The sequence below is a fragment of the Mirounga leonina genome, unplaced genomic scaffold (genome assembly GCF_011800145.1).
Source record: "Mirounga leonina isolate KUSES-001 unplaced genomic scaffold, KU_Mleo_1.0 Mir_366, whole genome shotgun sequence".
Taxonomy (NCBI): domain Eukaryota; kingdom Metazoa; phylum Chordata; class Mammalia; order Carnivora; family Phocidae; genus Mirounga; species Mirounga leonina.
This window is the reverse complement of record NW_023270709.1, coordinates 27,204,716-27,223,308: the sequence shown is the minus strand read 5'-3', so window position 1 is coordinate 27,223,308 and position 18,593 is coordinate 27,204,716. Positions and strand designations below refer to the sequence as shown.

At 44.4% G+C, this 18,593-nt stretch overlaps 2 protein-coding genes and 1 pseudogene across 2 annotated transcripts in view; 1 reads left to right on the top strand and 2 right to left on the bottom strand.

The window, feature by feature from the left end:
* Positions 1–18,593, bottom strand: part of LOC117997523 (histone H2B type 1-C/E/F/G/I) — an 881,166-nt gene that overhangs the window by 569,680 nt on the left and 292,893 nt on the right. The gene's annotated exons all lie outside the window — the stretch shown is intronic.
* Positions 107–1,504, bottom strand: LOC118027235 (putative vomeronasal receptor-like protein 4). Its single transcript, XM_035030452.1, has 2 exons — positions 794–1,504; positions 107–127 (listed from the first exon to the last, which is right to left on the bottom strand). The coding sequence occupies exons 1-2, from the start codon at positions 1,502–1,504 to the stop codon at positions 107–109; spliced, it is 732 nt and encodes a 243-aa protein (XP_034886343.1).
* On the top strand, positions 13,200–14,074 carry LOC118027234 (annotated as a pseudogene).

Genomic DNA, 18,593 nt, shown 5'->3' with positions numbered 1-18,593 from the left:
TTTTCTCTGGTGTGCAGACCTCATATAATCTTCTCTCCTTGAAGATGGGGGAGGACCTCTGAATATGGTGGAATTTCACCACTATGGGGAAGGAAAAATTCTTCCTCTACCTTTCAAAGTCTTCCAGCTGGTTTAAGAGTTAAATTGATGTGAGACAGTATAACAGGAGAAAAAAACACCAAGTTTTATTACATATCCCTGGAGGACCTATAAAGAAATGGAGACAAAAGAAATGTCCAAGGCAGGTGGTTTTTATAATTTTTAGACAAAGAAACAATACATTTGTGAGGAATTGACAGGACAAAGAAAACAGATGTTTGGGAGCTTTACTGAGTAAGGAATTCTAAGTGGAATTTGGACTGAGATAGTGGATTAGTAAAAACATAATAGGGTTCTTTATACAGCCTTCTCCACTCTTAAATTTTCCATCTCTGGTGACAAAAATTTCTTTTTACTTCCTAGTACCGGGGGAGTATCTTTCACATGATGTTATATTTCCTGTTTTCAGGGAGACTGCAGAGGTCGGAGGTCCATGCATTGGCTGTTTCCCTAATAGCTTCAATTCAATATAATCAGTATGTGTCTGTGGTACATTTTCTCAAGTCTTAATGAGAGTGCCAACATTCAGCCCGATGTCCATCTCTGTGAATCATCACAAACGGGCTGAGAATTACATAACCGAGGGTTAAGACTTCGAGAATGTTTAATATTAGGAACTTTTTTTGTCAAAGAAAGAATTTAAACATAAAGAAATAATACAATCTGACCAATAAAAGAAAAGAAAACAAAGCACGGGCAGGAGAACACTGTGAGCGGCTCTCATCTCGGGGGGGTTGTGGTAGAGAACCTCGGGTTTCTGCAGGTGGCCGGCATGCTTGGGGTGCTTTGGAGAACGCGCACCATGGAGACCCTGGCCAGCCCATGAGACCCAGAAACAGGAAATCTCGCAGGGCCATGGGAATGAGAAAAGCCACGTCGTTGTCTGGCTTGCTGGTAGAAAAACACAGTAGCCTTCACTTTCATCACTCTGCGACCTGCTTAGGCTGCTGCCGTTTTTCACGTGATAGAGTAAGTTCATGCCGAGCCAGGAACTGAGCATCCGAAAGAAGAGGAAAAAGGGAAGGATACGCCCCGTGGATGCTGGCTTGAAGCTGGTGCACACGGAGGCTCTGGGGCTGACGGTGGTGGCCTGGACCACAGTGAGGAAGCTGCTGGTGCAGGTCGAGAGGCCCCGGGCCACCCTCTCGAGGGACGCAAACACTGTACAGCCTGTGTCGTCCGGGAAGTTTCGCAAACCCGAAGTTTCTATTGTTCTTAGCGTTACCTTGGAAAAAAGTATTATGATATTTGTAAAAGCCAAGTGGATGAGAATTAGATGTACAGATTTCTTTTTAGTGTCCCCAAAGAAAATGCACGTGTAATTCACAAAAACAAAGACGTTCCCCACCATGCCAGGTCCAATTACAGAGAGGAATAGTGTTCCTTTAATAATCATCAGAAACATCTCTTACTTCATGGGCAGGAAATCTTTGGATCTAGCAAACACCTCTCGAGGAAAGCAACAGTAATGATGATATGTATCTGGAAAGAATAATGCGTATCAGAGGGCTTTTCTGGTGTATCAGGGACACTGAGCCACGGGTCATGATGTATGTAATGGAGCAGAGTTTTGTCCAAAGGACTCTATTACTGTCCCTGTGGGCACTCGCTGTGGGTGATTCTATGAGCCTGAAATTCAGTCTTGGGGATGAGCATACAACAATCTAAATTTGCAACTAAGATTTTTTTCTGTGCTCCATACCAGCAAAACCAACCTGCCTGTTCAGATCTTTATATATCTAACATATGTTCAATCTCAGCATGTGCTAAAATGAACCAAAAATTCCCCCAATCTGATGTCACCCTGTGTTTCCTACTTTGTCATATGATATTACCATCAGCCAACTCCAAAAAAATCTGGGTCTTCTTCTTAACCTTCTTCTTAACCTCTCCACCTCCCCACACCCCACAACAAGGACTCAGTTACTCCTCTTGCTTCTGCATCTTTCATAGCTCACAAATTTAGCCTGTCTCATCTGTCATCGTGCCCCTTCTTATGTTCAGCATCCATCACATACTCAGTTTGATTAGTATAACAACTTCCTGGTTTGTCTCCTGTATCCAGATATTTTTTGGGGGGGAGGGGAAGGGCAGAGGGAGAGAGAGAGAATCATAAATAGGCTCCACACCAAGCACGGAGCCCGATGTGGGGCTGCATGTCAGGACTCTGAGACCCTGACCTGAGCCAAGATCAAGAGTCCGACACTCAACCCACTGAGCCACCCGGGCGTCCATCCTGATTCCAATTTTTATATCTCTGATACATACACCTTAATATTTCCAGAGTTGTCTTTCAAAACCCCAAACATTTTCTGTATGTTCATTGCTTATAGTTTTCAGTGAGTTTTCCTAGTTTTTGAGATCAAGTTAAGCTGCCAAAGACTTCCAGACACAAGCCTGTGGGCAGCACAAACTCAGATCTATGACTTGCAGCAGCCTGGCCAGGGCCTGGGGGCCCTTGGAATGTTGCCTGCAAGGGTCTTTATAGGAGGTCTGGGTCCCACTGTGGAATCGGAAGAGACTCTATGCGGAACCTGGATCCGTTCAGGATGTTTGATGTCTCCCAAGGGGGTTAGCAAAGCTAATAACCAGGAATTGGGTGCTGTCAGGGGACAAGGGCAGTTTATAAAGGAGGGATACCCCAAATTTGGGGCCATATCGTAAAGTGAGTTGGGGCGTCCTCGGGAAGAAAAGAGTGGTCACTCAAACACAGGTTCACTACGCCATCTCATAGCGGCTGAAGAACATGCGGAGAAATGACTCAGGCAAGTGGGTCAGTGCGACCTGTGTCTATTCTCTCAACCTGGTTGATACTAGAAGTGATTTCATCTTTATCAGTCCCAGCTGATTGTCACACTTTCAGGCTGGAATTAGAATTGCTCTTTCACTACTAACCTTTTGAATCTCATTTCTCACATAGACATCTCTGTAGAACTACTGACAATTCCCCCCCAGCCAAAGAAACCAGGACATCTAACTGCCAGTGTGCGTAGGTTCCATGTACTTGGAAAGCTTCCCACACGCCTTCACCCCGCGCTGTGTGCTACCCCATCAAGGCCCGGCCTTAGATGCACCTTTGTCATGCAGGTGTCTGTCAGCATGAGCTGCGGGAAGTCAGGCTCGTATCCGGGTTTGGAACCAGGAGGCCTCAGGACATGGGGAACATTGGCAGTTATGGCCATCGGCCTCCACTTCCTCCCCCAACAAATAGGGCGACTAATGCCTGCACCATGTAGTCAAAGAAAGCACGACGTGATCCTCAATGCCTAGCACCTCGTGAAATAAACTACCAGCCTAACAGCAGGAACATCAGCAATAACCAATATTCTGGAATGAGAACAGATGAAATACTTAGGCAAGGCTCTGGAATCTATTAGAAATGACTGCACTCAACACACCTCAATGCCCTGATGTGTCCTTATTAAATATGTTCGTGCTTGGTTTTGTTTATCTCTGTCTAGGATTTCCCACTTTTCTGGCATTCTTCTCACCTTCCCCAAATCTCAAAGCTCTGAGTCCGAATTGGGACCACTTTCTGTATCTCCTAATAAACCACGTCTCTTTCTTTCTGACTGAATAATAGGAACAATGTCAGAGGGGGGAGGGATGGTACTCTCCCAGATTATGCTTTGGAAATGGTCAAGTAAACAATTGTAGAAGACATGCTTCACACTCAGTAGTTGGGTGAAGCCCATTCCGGATCTGACACCCACCAGCTGAGCCAAGTCAGTGCATCGCTCTCAGCCCGTTTTCTCCACTAAAAAATGAGATGAGGGCTTCCTGCTACGGAGGCTGTGGTAAAGTGAACGTGGACAGCCTCAGGGTATTCAAACCTGGCAATTCAAAAGTAGGAATTTGCAATGGAAAAAAGACAGTCTCTTCAATAAATGGTGCTGGGAAAATTGGACAGCCACATGCAGAAGAATGAAACTCGACCATTCTCTAACACCATTCACAAAGATAAACTCAAAGTGGATGAAAGACCTCAATGTGAGAGAGGAATCCATCAAAATCCTAGAGGAGAACATAGGCAGTAACCTCTTTGACATCGCCCACAGCAACTTCTTTCAAGATACATCTCCAAAAGCTAGTGAAACAAAAGCAAAAATGAACTTTTGGGACTTCATCAAGATAAAAAGCTTCTGCACAGCAAAGGAAACAGTCAACAAAACAAAGAGGCAACCCACAGAATGGGAGAAGATATTTGCAAATGACACTACAGACAAAGGGCTGGTATCCAAGATCTATAAAGAACTTCTCAAACTCAACACCCAAAAACCAAATAATCAAGTCAAAAAGTGGGCAGAAGATATGAAAAGACACTTCTCTGAAGAAGACATACAAATGGCTAACAGACACATGAAAAAATGTTCATCATCATTAGCCATCAGGGAAATCCAAATCAAAACCACATGGAAATACCACCTCACACCAGTTAGAATGGCAAAAATGGACAGGGAAAGAAACAACAAATGTTGGAGAGGTTGTGGAGAAAGGGGAACCCTCTTACACTGTTGGTGGGAATGCAAGTTGGTACAGCCACTTTGGAAAACAGGGAGGAGGTTCCTCAAAAATTTATTTATTTATTTATTTATTTATTTATTTATTTGAGAGAGCGAGAATGAGAGAGAGAGAGAGAGAGAGAGTACATGAGAGGGGGGAGGGTTAGAGGGAGAAGCAGGCTCCTCACTGAGCGGGGAGCCCGATGCGGGACTCGATCCAGGGACTCCAGGATCATGACCTGAGCCGAAGGCAGTCGCTTAACCAACTGAGCCACCCAGGTGTCCCCTCAAAAATTTAAAAATAGAGATACCCTATGACCCAGCAATTGCACTACTGGGTATTTACCCCAAAGACACAGATGTAGTGAAAAGAAGGGCCATATGCACCCCAATGTTCATAGCAGCAATGTCCGCAATAGCCAAACTGTGGAAAGAGCCAAGATGCCCTTCAACAGATGAAAGGATAAAGAAGATGTGGTCCATATATACAGTGGAATATTACTCAGCCATCAGAAAGGATGAATACCCAACTTTTACATCAACATGGATGGGACTGGAGGAGATTATGCTAAATGAAATAAGTCAAGCAGAGAAAGTCAGTTATCATATGGTTTCACTTACTTGTGGAACATAAGGAATAGAATGGAGGACATTAGGAGAAGGAAGGGAAAAATGGGGGGGGGAATTGGAGGGAGAGATGACCCATGAGAGACTATGGACTCTGAGAAACAAACAGGGTTTTAGGGGGGAGGTAGGAGGGGGGATTGGCTAGCCCGGTGATGGGTATTAAGGAGGGCAGGTACTGCATGGAGCACTGGGTGTTACACGAAAACAATGGATCGTGGATCACCACATCAAAAACCAATGATGTATTGTGTATGATGTATGGTGACTAACATAACATAATAATGATAATTTTAAAAAAGTAGGAATTTGCCAACAGCCCCTGTCACTTTAATCCTAATGGCTACTAATATGTGCCCCACCCAGCCGGCATGTGTTGGGGGAAGGTGACTTACACGGATGGTGTTCTTATTGATATTAGGATCCGGAGGCTTAAGGACGCAGGAAGAAGAAAACCTTCCAATTACACCCATGCACGTGGGGCATCTGTCACACACTGGGGAAGACAGAGCTGGCTCATAGGCAAACACAGGAATGCACCAAATGAGGGCTACGAGGTTCATCACTGCGGGCGATGCTTGCACAGGCCTGGTGTGGGGGCCACGGAGGCTGAAGGAACAGCTGCTCCCGGGAACTGGAACAGCTCTGGCCCGTCTCGATTTCCGGATAAAGAAAGTGGACCCCTCGGTGAGAGCCCACCCCAGAGCTCTCCCGTGAGACCACAGCCTGAACTCGGGACCGTGCCCACACGTGTCTGGAGGCACATTTGCTGGAACTGGTCCCCATCATCTTTCTGGCCCCGGGGACATACCTTTGCAGGATCAGGAGGCCGGGTGCTCAGGCTCACAGACCCTCTCAGGAGCTGCCTTCCTTAGTCAAAGACAGAAGCACCATCCCTGCGTCTGAGGGAAAGTTCCTCTGGCACAGGGAGGGAGACAAGAATCCATCAGGTATGCTCACGGGCTACCTGCTGTGCAGCCAGGCTCTTTGCCGCTCCTTCTGGCAGGTGAACCCTCCCCCTCCCCAAGCCATATATGTACCCTCTGGATTTGAGGAGCTGTTGACTAACATAACCTGGAACCAAGACTTCACTTTTCAAGGCTGTCAGCCTGTCAGGGAGGAGAAAACCCTTGGCAGAATCTCAGTCCCTGAAGTAGAGCTTTCCCTGTCCCTCCACAATTACAGCAAGTGTTGGGTTCAGAACTGTTCTCCGTCTTAATTAGCTTAATTATTTTAATAGGAAGGATGTGAGGTGGGAAAATGAACAACTAGTGAGGCTCCCGGATCCAGCTTTCCCATTTTTCTGGCCCCTCCTCACCTTCCCTAAGTTCCAAGGCTGTGAATCAGAATGGGGACCAGCACCCAAACACATCGCGGTCGCTTTCCTTTTTTTCTCGAGATTTTCTTTTTGCACAGGGAAGTAACAAAGGATGGCTGGAGATTCTGTTTTCTGAGCACATCACAACCATGGATCTGGAGAGGACAAGAATCACCATGCTCCTCCTGTGCACGTGGGGTTTTAGTGGGGAAATGATTTTCCTCCTATCCTCTGAGTTCCAAGCTGGGACCTCTGAAATAAAAGACAGACCGACAAGAGAATAGCAAGCAGGCATTTATTAACACGTATACCTCACATACACATGGAGATACCTGGAGAAAAGTGAGTAACTCTCTGAGGTGGCTTGGAACTTGGGCTAAATGCCATTGTAATAAGGAAGGGGATGGGAGATGGTAATTTTCCAGAAGTGAGGGAAGACAAGATCCCACAGACACAGAAAGCACAACACAGTCTTAGCAGATTAAATAGAAGGTTATCTCATCAGATGCATTGTAGTGCAATTTATAACACAAAAGAGTAAAAGATTTTAAAGCAACCAGAAAAAAGATTTCTGAGGAAAGGATGTGCAAATTGACATAGATTTCTCAAAAGCAAAATGTAAAAGCCCGAAGTGATAAGATGTATTTTGAAACCGTTGGGTAAAAAATGCTGTCAACCCAGAAGGTTATACAGAGTAAATTTATCTTTTAAGAATGAGGATAAAATAAATATCATATGAGATGAAGTAAAACAGCAATATCGCACTATCAAAACTTTACCAAGGAATCTTCAAGTTCACACTTGAAGAATTAAAAAAAAAAAAATCTAAGAGAGTTAAACTGTAAGTGAAAAAAACAGAAATTGGTAAATAGGTAAACATAAGAAAATATTGCCAGTGTAAGAGAATAATGATGCTGACATATGATGTCTCCTTTGTTGATTGAAAAGGTAGGAATTAAAACACAGGCTCGGAATACTTTAAGAGGCAGAAGCAATTAGATGTAAAATGTGTTAGAGTGCTGTAGTGCTTGGAGGAGGTTATAAAGTAGATTAACTTCAGGCTCTGTAAAGTCAACCATGTATGATGAAATTTTCCATAATAAGCACACAAAGAACTGAAAAACTGAATACCACATGGTTGAGTGGAGGAGAACAGTAAAATAAAAGGGGGAATCAGCAAAATCAGAAATCTAGTCGAAAAAGACAAACAAGAAGAAATGGTAAGCACAGATATAGGAAAAATACAAATCAAAGAGATGTTGAATACAAATCCAAGTATATCCGTATATCCTACAACACCACGTTAATGCCTAAGCAGCTTTATCCAGGAACCACCAGATCTCTAGAAACAAACCTGTAGGCTAAATAAATCTGATTTGTTAGTCAAGAGATAGACGGAGGACGTTCCAGAGGAACCATGGAATGGTCTCTCATATAAATGAAAGATATGAAGCATCTATTGTAATGTTTGGGTTTCTGGTAAAGGATTCCTAGTAGGGGCTCAGGGAAGCAGGATTGGTTAATGTTTCTGAGATCGGATTAGTAATTAGGAGACGCCAGCATTAAGTAAGAATTGGCTGCAACCATGAGTCCAAGGTGATTTAGCAACTGAGTATTCCCAGTAACAGATAGATATATAAAAACTGGTTTGGGGACATCATTGATATGAAAGTAGTAGTCATTTCAAGAGGGGGCATTTACAGTGTTTTTCAGCTGCTCCATGGCCTTGGAGGAAAGGGTGCTACCTGTCCACTTTGCACCCTGCTTTATCTGTGTATGTTCTCTCAGCCTGATAAATACTTTTTTTTTTCTTTTTCAGTATGAGCTGATTTTCACTCTTTCAGTCTGGGAGACGTTTTACTCTTTCAAACACCAAACATTTATATAATGCTTCACAAATATTAAATAATTTAATTTTATTACCATTGTTTTATTGCTGAGAAAGCAGCAAGTAAGTAAATCACTTTTCCAAGGTCTTAGAGCTAGCAATTAATAGAAGTAGGCATCAAACTCAGGAAAAGTAATTCCAGAGCAAACTATTATTCTTTGTTGCCTATGAATATTGTATTATAGGAAGCTAAATATTAAATACTGCTATTTTCCCTCTTCTAGAGGCCGATCCAACATATAATGACAGATCAGGTTAACAGTAAGATTGTGGAATAAGATACCTTGACTCATAAAAACACTAAGAATGTAGGAAAACCGATGTTAATACAAGACAAAACAGGGAAGACAAGAAAGTATTACTGCAACCAGAGAGGGTTTCTATATAGTGATAAAATGTCCAAATCATATAATAAAATAATTCTCAACTATATATACTTATTAACACAATCTTAAAATATATAAAATAAAAGTGATAGAACTACAGGGAGAAATTTACATATCCACCAGCATAAAATTTCAACATATCTTTTTCACTTACCGATAGGTAAATAATACCAGAAACCAGTAAAAACATTTAGAACAACATAATTAATAATTTAAAACCTGTATAGACGCTTACATCCTAAAATTAAAGAATATATGTGTTATTAAGAAGGTGTACAAAACACCGTGGGGCCATAAGGTCTCAAAAAATATTTTAAAAACATAGTTCAAAAAAAAAAAAAGTATGGTTAAAACCATATTATCTGAAAAAATAGTTAATTTAGAAATAAATACCAAAAGGTAAAACATAATATTTCCCTGCTTTATTTTCATTTATCACATATGGGAACATTCCAAAACAATATACACTTAAGTTGGCTTGTTTGAAACTCTATTAAATTGTACCTTGCAATTCAGTCTGGTGTTTTCTTCACGGAATTCCTCATGGCCACCTCTTCTCTAGGCCTGTTTAGGAACTCGGCAACCGTAGACATTGTGGTCGAGAAGATACCCAAACACTCACGCACACTCTACTTTGGAGGAAGCACAGATGTTATACTGAGGGACTCGAAGAACAAGGTGAGCGGGACAAGCGCACGCCGGGCGGGACAGGGTTGAGGCTGGGCCTCGGGGAGACACCCCTGCGGGCGGCAGGTCCTACTGCGCGGCGTCCCTGGTCCAGAACGGATGGGAAACGCCCGCAGGCTCGACGCTCCGATCCCTCTGTGCTTGGTCCGCAGCCCGCGTCCCTGCGCTCCTCCCACGAAGGCCTCCCCGGCCCCGCTGCCGTCCAGGCTCAGCCGCACCAGCCATCGCAGCGCTTTCCTTCGCAGTCACCGCCGGCCACTCCGAAGGAGGGGTCTGGGTGGAGACCCGCGAAGGATTGTTTCAGCCTGTCGGTGTTGCCGCGTGGTGGTGAATCTCAAGGTCAGCTTCCCGGCTCTGCCTGAATGGCCAAGGAGAAAGCCATCTCTTAAGTGGCGTTAGGGATCGGAGGCTCTGCGTGGAGGCTGCGCTCGCCCCGGACTGCAGGCCGTGCGCTTCCCCAGCCCCTGGCGCAGTTCCTCGGGACACTTACCAACGGAAGGGGCACCCTGCAATGGGGGAGTTGTAGGAACTGGGTCGCAGGCACCTAGCCAGCACCCAGAAGTCCCCCTCCGGCTCTCTTCTAGAAACTTCCGTCATGGGTAGCCAGGCTTCTGACTCTACCACCACGTGATCTTTTATTATCCGTGTAGTGGGGAGTTGGAAAATATTCCGGAAGCGCCCGCTGGTGATCCTCAGGTGCTTCTTCCTGCGCTTTGGTGGTGACCGTGGGTGTGCGGGGCGGCCGGAGCCCTAATACGGTCCCGGGGCGCTGGGCCTCCCCGGGCTGTGCCGGGCTGGGTGCTCGTCCTTGCACTGCTTCCTACTCATGACTGCACGTTTCCTAGAGTTGGGGTCACGATGTTTCTGGGCTCAGGGAATTACAGAGCATCAGGGAGAGGGAAGGTGTGGCCCCGGGACCCACATGGTGCAGGGGGAGCCCGTACCCCTGGCAAAGCCAGAACTGGTGACGCTGACGTCGTGACCTCAGTGAGTCCGCCGTGAGCACGGGACTCAGGGAAGTATAAACAGGGCCTGCAGGGGCGGCTCGGCCGGACCCTCCCACACCCCTCCCCCAGGGCAGGGCTGCCCAGAGCCGCCCAGGTGAGCACACCTCACAGCCATGGACGCGGCAGCTGTGGCTTGGGCAGCAGGTTGTCGGGGGCAGGGCTGGCGAGGGGCAGGCGTGAGGGAGCAGACGGAGCTCCTCTGTCCTTGTGCAGGAGGAAGTGCCAGGACCCAGGGAGAGACAGCTGAGCGTTTCCCAGCCCCTCCAGAGACATCTGCTCCTGTCTGGTGTGCGAGGGGCTGTTGTGCTGCATGCAACAGGCTTGCTGCACTGTGCCCGAGGCTGCCGCTTCCTAACAGGCGGGGCAGGTGCGGGAGGGAGACCCGGGTGCCCAGGGCATCTCCCCCAGGGGTGTGGAAGCCAGCGCTGTCTGCAGGCTCCTCTCAGCAGGTGGCTGTTTCCCCTGGTATTTAAGCTTGTGTGTTGTTTCTGGGGTCCTTCTGCCTTCCTTCCGGGCCCTGCTTGCCTGCTCTATGAAGATTTTATTTATTCTGATGCTTTCCTTCTGCAGCCGCCCAAAGCGACACAGTACATTATTATAGAGAATTTCTTTTTTAAAAAGGGTGTGGGAACACGTAGTAACATGAATAGTTGTTTTTAGAAAATGATTCTGCGATCCTTGCAGGCACTGACCTAACACGACATACATCAGCTCATTTAATCCCCAGGACAGGCCTGCATAGGACAAAGTATCACCCCTATTTTATGGATGAGAACCTTGGAGAGGCCAAATAATATATCCAGAGTCCTCCAGACAGGAGTTGGGAAGGCAGTCTTTAATTCCAGAAAGGCTGGTTGCAAACTTGCTCACGTGAACGTCGTTCTACTTCTCAGATTTAATGATACTGCGCAAGCCTCTAGAATATGCATTGATTCCCACAGCCTGCATTTTGTTCTTCCTTAAATGACAGAAGAGGCTTTGAAAGCTTATTAAAATATATATAAACTCTCTTTCCAATATCCTGCAGATCACATATAAGAGTGTATCTTTGACAGATCTGAAGAAACACTCAAGTCATCCCAGGTGGATTGACTTCTCCAACTCATTCAGTTTGACATTTGTGAAAGAACACAAATCAACTCAAATCTCTCTCCAAATCAGCTCACAAACTCATCTCTGAGTAACAGGCAGTTTTATGACATAACCGTATGTCTTGTTTCATAATGTTTTCATAAACAATTTCTTGGGCATTTCATAGCAGGCACTGTGCTGGGTAACCGAGACCCTGGGTGGACAGAGAGCACCTCTGAAGCGCTCTGCTACTGAGGGGAGGAAGGAAGCAGGTAAACAGACGGTAGCAACAGAGCCCAGTGAATTCAGGGAAAGTCGCTAGACAGTAAAATTCTGAGCTGATGTAAGACAGATGAGCAGTGGTTAGCTGCAGAAAGGGGGCAGCGGAGGACAAGAACGTCTCAGCATCTGGAGTTTAGGCACATCTGTTGGCAGGGGAGTTGAAGGTCATTCAGAAATAAATCTGGTAAGGAGAGGAGGCCAAACTGTGAAGGACAAGCATGTTTAGACAGAAAGTTTTTATGTGAAGCTATATAGGGTTTGTAGGCAGTGAAGCAAAAGGAACAGATTGATGGTTCAAAAGCTCATTTTGGCTATGATATAGAAAGAGAATAAACAAAAAGAGTGATACCATTTATGAAATGGCTATATAAATCACAGCATGAGATACTGAGGAACTTGACCTTCAGGGTGGGGCATTTCTGATGGAGAAAGTCACTAAATTTGACAAAAGGGAAGAGGGTGAGTCAGGAAGATGTGCGACTTTGGTTGGATCCCATGGAGCCAGGGCTCTTCCTCTGATGATTTGCTGGGGGAAAGCTTCAGGAGAGATGGAGCATGGGAACAGCACAGATGGGAGAAAAAAACTCTGCTCCAGTCTGACTCGACCCAGGTGGAAAATCGGGAACACAAATATTACCAGAGTCAGTCCCCCCATAAGGCAAGGGCGCTGGACTTTCCTCCTGCCCTTGGAGGGGGAGGGTAAGCCACATAGCCTGCCCTGTGAAACTACTCTCATTTAGCCCAGTACAGTTCCTTGGAGAAACTACAACTCTCTGTCAGCCCAGTATTCACAGTCTCTGAGGGGTAAGTGTGCACAGGCTGGTACAATGGACCGAGGTGGAGCACTAGCTCGGTGCTCTGCAGTGAGATCATTTACTGGGTATGAGTAGTGAAGAAGGAGCATCTAAAATGGTGTTCAGCACGATAGCATAGAAATTGACAGAGCGATGCTGCCCTTTGCCTAGCTGTTGTTTTGGGAAGAATGTTGTCGCGTAAATTATATACACGAGGGTTACATGTATAGGGAATAGAAGGACCTCTTGGATCAGCAGGTGGATGCCCTAGTGTGGAGTATATGAGGGATGTCTGGGCTGGATGTTTAAATTGTAGTTCTCACCATGACCATATCAACCAAAACAGGAGAAAAAGAAGAAAGAGCAAAGAATGAGATTGGAGACATGCAAGTGATAGAACCATGTACATTTACAAACTTCAGAACCAAAAGTGTTCTTTTCACTGGAGTAGACACAGAAAAGCCACAGACCTAAACTATGTAATCTTTACTTATTTGTGTCTATCAAAAGTTCTTCCTAGCTCTTTGCATGATGTCAGAAGATGATTTGGAGTAAGATCATCCAGGGAATAATCTTGCTTTCTCTTCTTGGACCTGGAACTGTGGGGAACCTCTTTCTATTGGTGAGACATGGATATACTTTGCTCATGAGACCTGGAAAAAAAAAAACAACCCATGGACCTTATCCTCATCCATTTGGCTTTTGCAAATACAACCATTCTCTGTACCAAAGATATAACCACCTTTTTTCATCTCAGAAATTTCTTAGGCAATGCTGGTTGCAAGACTGTGCTTTATCTGGGGAGCGTGGCCCACGGTCTTTCAGTCTGCACCACCTGCCTCCTCGGCGTGGTCCAGGCCATCAGCAGCAGAGGAAGCTCAAACCACAGACTGCAAGCAAGTGCCTCCCAATCTGCTCCTCTTCGGGATCTGCAATTTCCTGAGAAGCTCCAGCTTGCTCTGCTACATCACAGCAGGGGACAGAGTGAGCACATCTGGGATTCCAGCATCTGATCGCTACTGAGACATGCTGCATCTGGGCCACTGGCCCCCTGGCTTTTCCCTACTCTCATGGCTCTGCACAAGGTCATCTTTCGGAGTCTCATGGAGCAGTGAGCTCACAGCTCTTCGTCTATATAAGCGTCACCAGAGTGTGCCCTACCTTCAGGGCTCCAGGTTTCAAAGAAACTCCAGCCCTGAGATCAGAGCTACTCAGAGTGCTCTCATGCTCACGACCTGTTTTCTTCTCTTTTGTTGGGCAGATTTCATTTTCTCCTTCCGCATAGGCTCCTTCTTGACAAATAATTACACCACAGTAAATATTAAATTACCTCTAACATTTGGTCATGCCAGTCTCAGCCCCTTTGTGCTGATCAGCAGGGATGCCCCCCTGGCTCACTGCTGGGGTGCTCACTGAGAAATTGGGAAAACTGCTTTCTACATTGATTCTGTTCATAGCTAAAGGTAGATTGTGTAGTGGTATTTTTTGCCCAGCACAAATTCTGTCCAGCATAAACTAGAAGTTTATTATACTATATAATACACTAGAAGTGTATTATAAAACTAGTAGGCTAGTCTGGTCTTCTGAGAAGCAAACACCAAGATGCAATTAAATGTGCAGAGATGTGATCAGGGCAAAAGCCTGAGAGAAAATGGAGAGGGAGCCAGGAAGGCTGAAGAGTCAGCTGATGAAGATAAATGTGATCCTGAGTGAAGGACAGACAGTAGAAGGTTGGGTGGAAGCATCCTAGACCAGCTTCCAGCCCAAGCAGAGTTGAGCAAGGGAGTTCTGGAGCTAAATTTGGCCATGAGCAGAATCCCTGGAACACTTCCAAACTCATTTTAAGAGACTAGCATCACTTTGATACCAACATCGGAAAAAAGAACATTGCAAGATAAGAAAATCACAGGCTAACTTTGCTCATGAATGTAGATGCAACAATTATAGACAAAATATTAGCAAATGGAGCCCAACAATATATAGAAAGGATAATATTTATTCCAGAAATATCAGAAGGGCTTAATATTCAATAAATCAAGGAATATAATGAATCTCATAAAGACAACAAAGGGAGAAAATACATATATTCATTTTAGTAGAGCCCTAAACACACTTGACAAAAAGCAACACCCTGTCACTAAAAATATAAATAAAACTTCTCTAGAAAATTATAATAGAAGGTAAGTTTCTTCATTTGAGATTAACTATAGGAAAACCACAGTTGACATCATATTCAATGCAGAAATTTTAAATGCTTATCTCTGAGGTTAGAAATGAGACAAACATTTATCATCATCATCTCTACTCAGCATTATTCTGGAGATTCTAGCCATTATGAGAAGGTAAAAAAAAAAAAGAAAATGGAATGAAATAAGTAAAATATTCTTTAAGCACCATTAATAAAATTGTGTGTGCAGAAAACTTGAAACAGTGAAAAAGAAATAAAATTAGCAAGTTCAGTGGATGGAAGGTCAATATAAAAAATAATTGCCTTCTGGGACGCCTGGGTGGCTCAGTTGATTAAGCGGCTGGCTTCGGCCTGAGTCATGATCCCAGGGTCCTGGGATCGAGTCCCACATCGGGCTCCTTGCTCAGCAGGGAGCCTGCTTCTCTCTCTCTCTCTCTCTCCCTCTGCTTGTGCTCTCTCAGTCAAATAAGTAAAATCTTTAAATAATAATAATAATTGCCTTCTACATATTAACAATAAATAATGGAAAAATTTACTAAAAATTTAAAAATCAAATATATAAGAAAAAAACAAAGAAATCACTTATGCTTTCTCCACTGAAAACTGTAAAACCTAAATAAATGTATAAGAATCTCATGTTTCGGGCGCCTGGGTGGCTCAGTTGGTTAAGCGACTGCCTTTGGCTCAGGTCGTGATCCTGGAGTCCCTGGATCGAGCCCCGCATCGCGCTCCCTGCTCAGCGGGGAGTCTGCTTCTCCCTCTGACCCTGCCCCCTCTCATGTGCTCTCTCTCTCAAATAAATAAATAAAATCTTTAAAAAAAAAAAAATCTCATGTTCTTGGAAAGAAAAACTCACTATGTTTAAGGTGTCAATTCTTCCCAAATTCTTCTTTTTTTAAGTTGAAGTAGAGTTCAACAGATGAATCACTGAACTCTACCCCTGAAAGGAATAATATACTATATGTTAATACACTGAATGTAAATAAAATAAAAAAAAATTAAAAAAAAAATTAAAGGGGCGCCTGGGTGGCTCAGTCGGTTAAGCGACTGCCTTCGGCTCAGGTCATGATCCTCGAGTCCCGCATTGGGCTCCCTGCTCAGCGGGGAGTCTGCTTCTCCCTCTGACCCTCCCCCCTCTCATGAGCTCTCTCTCTCTCAAATAAATAAATAAAATCTTTCAAAAAAATAAAATAAAAATAAAAAAATAATTAAAGTGTAGTTGACACACACTGTTACATTAGTGTCAGGGGTAAACATAGTGATTTGACAACTCTGTACGATACGCCGTCTCCCCGAGTGTGGCTACCGTCCGTCCCCATTGTAACACCATCCACTATATTCCCTGTGCTGTGCTGTTATTCCTGTGACTTACTCACGTTATAACTGGAAGCCCGTATCTCCTACACCCCTTTACCCATTTTGTCTAACGTCCCATCCCCTTCCCTCGGGCAACCAGCAGTTTGTTCTCTGTATTTCTGGACCTGTTTCTGGTGTTGGTGTGTTTGTTCGTTTGTTTTGTCTTTTGGATTCCACTTATAAGTGAAATCATATGGTATTCGTCTTTCTCTGTCTAATATATTTCACCTAGCACAATACCCTCAAGAAGACCATCCAAGTTGTCACAAATGACAAGATTTCATTCCTTTCTTTTGGCTCAGCGGGTATTTTATTCCTGTACTAAACACCGGTAATTACCTCCTTCTTTCTGGCTTCGTTATATCATGTCCACACTTCAATAACCTTAATAAGCTACTGACGTTATGATGTTATCGTGGAATTCTTTTAAAAGCTTATTTTCCTCACAGTATTGTGGGTGCCTGGAGGCTCCGGAGCGGAGCATTTCATACGCTTGGAATCTTCCCAGACCTGTGTAGAGCAGAGGAAGCTGAGAGTGTTGACGAGCCCTCCAAGGACAAGCCTGTGCGTCCTGAGGGGGGACACCGAGGTCGCAGCGGGAAAGGAGCTCGGGCCCAGGTTGGGGAGGTGTCTGTGTTGCACGTGTTCCTCTCACACGTTCCTCTTGAGCTCTGGAGCATCCCACCTCCATCCCTTCCCTCCTCGCTCCCGCGAGTTTAAAGAACACAACTTGGTCTTTCCTTGGAAACTGTCCCTTGAGACCCGCCCCAGCACCGCCCCCGTCCCTCGCCAACCCCCCTAACACTTTCAGTGACCGGTTTTGGATGTAACCCCCAAACCAGCCTCTGAGACTGACGAGGGCAGGAGCACTTAGTTCACCCATCATCGCCAGGCAATCCTCTGCCTTCAAGGAGTATTTCCTGAAGACATGAGAATAACTGCATGAGTTCAAGTGTATATCATCCCGGATGGGTAAGTAATGTCAGAGAATATTCTCCAGTTACTCTTTGGGACGAGCATCAAAGAATGTAGGGAGAAATGACAAGGATAAGAATCACTTGTATGAGGTTGAGGGCAGAAGGACGAACACTGAGGAGAAACTGGGAAAGGCATGTTGCAGGCGGGGGGAACCACCATCTCCAGGTGTAAAAACACACGGCCTTATTGCATCACCAGAAAATTACAACCCGTATGTTATTTTCACTAAAAGGGTCACCACACAATGGAGTACCTTTGTTTGAGAGGGAAGTATTTTCCTTGTATTGGTTTTCCACAGACCGCTCGATTCTGTGAAGCCAAGTGTTTGGGCAAAGACTCCTACTTTCAGATTTTCTTTCCCATTAATGCAGTTTCGTTTTCTCTCCGTTATAAATAGCCCCAAACCCTGAATATATTCCCAGGCAGGCCTATGAGGTTTTCAGTGGTTTTGTACTAGGTTATGTGGAAGAGGTACTGCCGAGTTTGCTGAAGATGGAGAGGAATGGGAGAAAACAGGCAGAGAGTGCTGGGCCAGCCCCTAGAGGGCAGTACTGAAGCTCTCAGATGAGGGAGACTATTTTTATGGTATTATTTCCAATTTCCAATGTGGTTTTAAATCGCTATAATAAAATGTCTTTGCTTTTTTTTAAAGAGGATTTTGGAAAAATATTTTTACTAGATTATCTTAAAGATAATAGCTTTTAAACAGAAGGCAATGTAATTGCAAGAACTACTTGAAAGTTGAGGAGAGAAAAATTGCCAATCATGCTCCTAAATGGGTAGATCTCAAACATCTGTCGATCTAAAACCTATATTCTATTGTTATATAAATATAAAATACGAAAAGAATTGTGAAACGAAATTTCCACGGTCCCAGAGAATCTCGCTTACTCGGGTGTTAGCGGTAACATTGTAAAATGAAACAACAATTTGGAAACTGGTCAATCTGGTCGATGGCTAAAACGATTCATAGAGTTCAGGCCCTTGACCAAATAATTCTCCGAATTATGAATTGCTTAAAAACAAAAGCCCTTCAAGGAGTATGCTAAATATCAAGAGAATAGATTTGGTTGGGTAAAATGGAGGAATAATCTGCCAGATCTGCTCTCAAGAACTAATCTCCCCAAAGCAGGGATACTCCCTTAAGGAAGGAAGGGGTGAACTGCAGAGGTCATCTCGTCAGTAAAGAGGAAGGTAACCTTCTCCAGGTGAAACTCAGCACACTGAACAGATCTTTCTTTTCTTTCTTTTCTTTCTTTCTTTCTTTCTTTCTTTCTTTCTTTCTTTCTTTCTTTCTTTCTTTCTTTCTTCTTTCTTTCTTTCTTTCTTTCTTTCTTTCTTTCTTTCTTTCTTTCTTTCTTTTCTTTCTTTCTCTCTTTCTCTCTTTCTTTCTCTCTCTCTTTCTTTCTTTCT

Coding starts and splice junctions, on each gene's coding strand:
- LOC118027235 (XM_035030452.1), bottom strand. CDS start 1,504: ATGTTTCTGATGATTATTAAAGGAACACTATTCCTCTCTGTAATTGGA. Junction 128..793: donor CTCACAGTGTTCTCCTGCCC/GTGCTTTGTTTT, acceptor CTCTTAAACCAG/CTGGAAGACTTTGAAAGGTA.